Genomic DNA, 3774 nt, shown 5'->3' with positions numbered 1-3774 from the left:
TATTCCTCTAGTCCATTACTTTGTACCTTACGCGTTCTACCAGTATTTTGCAGTCTCTATAAAAGTATAAAGTAATCTCGAAGAAACTAAAGGAAGGCCGAGATACCTGACAGGAAGGGTTCCCTCCTCAAACAGCATAATCTCAAGAATACGATCTTTTAAACTTTGCGAAACATTAGTAAAAAATACCGTACTTTTCGGGAGACTAGGAACTAACCCTGAACAACCTTTTAATTCATTTAGCGCATCACTTAAAACACAAACAGACTCCATATTTGCATGACAAAACAAAAAGAAATCATCCGTGAAGCAGACATTAACAATCTTCAACTTATCACATTTCGGATGGTATTTAAATATGTTCGAGTCCTGGATATTCCTCTGAATTATTAAAGATAAAACCTCCATAACTAGAGTAAAGAGATACGAGGACAACGGGTCACCTTGACGTAGACCCCTTTTTCCTTTGAAATTACCATGCAACTTACCATTAATAGCAATCGAAAAGGAAGTGGTAGAGACGCATTTCGTGATCCACCTAACCATAGTTCTATGAAACCCGAATTTGTTAAGAATTACCTGAAGAAACTTCCAATCAACCGTATCGTAAGCCTTTTGAATGTTGACTTTAAATGCACATCGAGGCTTACCTTTTGGGAGATGATAGTTTTTCATTAGCTCTTGGGTGATACGAATATTGTCTGATATTCATCTTCCCGAGATGAAAGCAGATTGATTTTCACCAACAATATCTTTTAAACAACCACTGATACGGTTCACGATTACCTTGCTTATACACTTGTAAATAGTGTTGCAACAAGATATGGGCCTATAATCATTAATCTTGCTAGTAGATTGGACTTTTAGGAGTAAAGATAAGATTGTATGATTAATCTCCATCAGCAGCTGATCATTTGTGAAAAATTGTTTGACTGCTTTCGTTACATCTTCCCCAACTATATCCCACGCCTCCTTGAAAAATACCGAAGAGTAACCATCGGGACCTGGTGATTTATTATCGCCAATATCAAACATTGCATTCTTCACTTCTTGGTCACTAACCTGCCGTATCATATGATCTGCCTGTTCCCGAGAAAGATGGTTGGTAAACAACTGATCAACATTTCTAATATTATTACATTGTTTCTCCTGACCCAAGAATTGTTTGTAGTGATCCACAAAAGTGCGAGCCACATCTTCCCCTTCCATCCATATGTCATCTTGGTTTCGAATCGAATTAACACGACTCCTGTTAATCCTTCCTTTAACAGTTTTATAAAAATAGCTCGAGTTGTTGTCACCAACTCTAAGCCATTCAAAATTTTCTTTTTGCTTCAAAAACCGTTGTTCCTCAAGAACGGATTCATTAAATTGTTTAAGAACATTACTTACCCTTTCCCTAGCTTGCACATCATGAGGATTTTTATCCAGGTGGAGTTGAGCCTTATTCAGGTTACCACGCAGTTCGACGACATTGGTATGTAAGTTTCCTTTCTCCCATGCTAGAACACGCAAACGTTTTTTTAGGCTTCTCATTCGTTTAACAACAGCAGACATATGATGACCTTCAACCTATTCACTCCAACCCTTAGCCACAATAGTTTTGAACATAGGTTTATAGGCTATAAAATTAGCGAACTTAAAAGGCTTTGATTTCTTTTTTAACATATCAGGAACAAAAAGAATAGCCAGACTGTGATCAGAAGTCCTGTAAGCTTGGAAAACAGCATAAGCATTCACGAATTTTGCCAAAAAAGGATCATTAACCATACTCTGTCAATTTTCTTTAGAATACCCGTATCGGATTTAGGGCGTTGATTCCACGTGTATTTAAAGTCTGAGTGGTTAATATCCGTGACTTGAATATTATCCACACACTCCTTAAATTCACTCATAGCAATGGTAGATTTCGATGATCCGGAAGATGTGTCATCAATACTCAGTGATGCATTGACATCCCCCATGACAACCCAAGGATTATCGCATACAAAACCTTTATGCATATCCAATTCTCTCCACAACACCCTCCTTTGAGAATAATGGTTAGCTGCATAAATGAAGGAAATAAAACAATTTAAAGCAGAATGCACACCAACAATTTGGCATTGAATTGCTTGTATAGAAGTAGCTACTGTAATGAGATTTACATCCATATGATTCCACCCTATAATTATACTAGTTCCTCTAGAACATAAGTTGTTACTAGAGGTCCAATTCCAGTAAGCAAACAACGAATTACATATTCCAGTAAGCTGATTTAAAGACACGTGAGATTCGAGTATTGTAGTGACCCGAACTTTTCCATGTTTATATATATTAAATGAAATTAATATTTACATGATTAAATGTTTCCAACATGTTAAGAAATCAAAATTGTTAAGACTTGATTAATTGAAATAGGTTTCATATAGAAAATTGACCACCCAAATTGACCGGCGATTCACGAACGTTACAAATTCGTAAAAACTACATGATGTTATATATAGACATATATATGGTTAACATGAAATTATGATAAGTAAGTATCTTACTAAGTGTATTAACAATGAGTGATATACATAAAAATGAGATTATTGAATTAAGAAACTCGAAACGATATATATAACGATTATCGTTATAACAACGTCTTACTAAATACATATGAATCATATTAAGATATAGATACACTATGTTTAACATGATAAAATTATAATTAAGTATATTATTAAGTGTGTTAACAATGAACTACATATATAAAAACAAGACTACTAACTTAAGGATTTCGAAACGAGACATATATGTAACGATTATCGTTGTAACGAAATTTTAATGTATATATATCATATTAAGATATATTCATACAACATAATATCATTATAATGTAATAATTTAACATCTCATTAGATATAATAAGCAATGGGTTAACAACATTAAATATGATCGTTAACTTAAAGGTTTCAAAACAACACTTACATGTAATGACTAACGATGACTTAACGACTCAGTTAAAATGTATATACATGTAGTGTATTAAGATGTATTTGTATACTTTTGAAAGACTTCAAGACACATATCAAAGTACTTCTACTTAACAAAAATGCTTACAATTACATGCTCATTCATTTTCATCAACAATTCTACTCGTATGCACTTGTATTCGTACTCGTACAATACACAGCTTCTAGATGTATATACTATTGGTATATACACTTCAATGATCAGCTCCTTAGTATCCCATGTGAGTCATTAAACATGTGGGAACCATTATTTGGCAACTAGCATGAAATATCTCACAAAATTACAAAAAATATTATAAATCATTCATGAATTATTTACATGAAAACAAACTTACACATCCTTTATATCTAATCCATATACCAACGACCAAAAACACCTACAAACACTTTAATTCTTCAATTTTCTTCATATAATTGATCTCTCTCAAGTTCTATCTTCAAGTTCTAAGTGTTCTTCATAAATTCTATAAGTTCTAGTTTCATAAAATCAAGAATACTCTCAAGTTTACAAGTCTACTTCCAAGCTTTCTAATCCATTTCAAGTGATCATCCAATCTCAAGAAATCTTTCTTAATTACATTAAGATATCTTTCTAATTCAAGGTAATACTCATATTCAAAATTTGGTTCAATTTCTATAACTATAACAATCTTATTTTGAGTGATAATCTTACTTGAACTTGTTTTCGTGTCATGATTCTACTTCAAGAACTTTCAAGTCATCCAAGAATCCTTTGAAGCTAGATCAATTTTTGTCACTTCCAGTAGGTTTACCTACT

At 33.0% G+C, this 3774-nt stretch overlaps 1 protein-coding gene across 1 annotated transcript; it reads right to left on the bottom strand.

Annotated features, from left to right (window-relative positions):
- Window positions 1–708: 708 nt before the first annotated feature.
- On the bottom strand, window positions 709–2153 carry LOC139840954 (uncharacterized). The gene is made up of 2 exons (XM_071831195.1): window positions 1773–2153; window positions 709–1572 (listed from the first exon to the last, which is right to left on the bottom strand). The coding sequence occupies exons 1-2, from the start codon at window positions 2151–2153 to the stop codon at window positions 709–711; spliced, it is 1245 nt and encodes a 414-aa protein (XP_071687296.1).
- Window positions 2154–3774: the final 1621 nt, after the last annotated feature.

Source organism: Rutidosis leptorrhynchoides, chromosome 4 (genome assembly GCF_046630445.1).
Source record: "Rutidosis leptorrhynchoides isolate AG116_Rl617_1_P2 chromosome 4, CSIRO_AGI_Rlap_v1, whole genome shotgun sequence".
In the NCBI taxonomy this organism is placed as follows: domain Eukaryota; kingdom Viridiplantae; phylum Streptophyta; class Magnoliopsida; order Asterales; family Asteraceae; genus Rutidosis; species Rutidosis leptorrhynchoides.
This window is presented reverse-complemented; position numbering and strand designations above follow the sequence as displayed.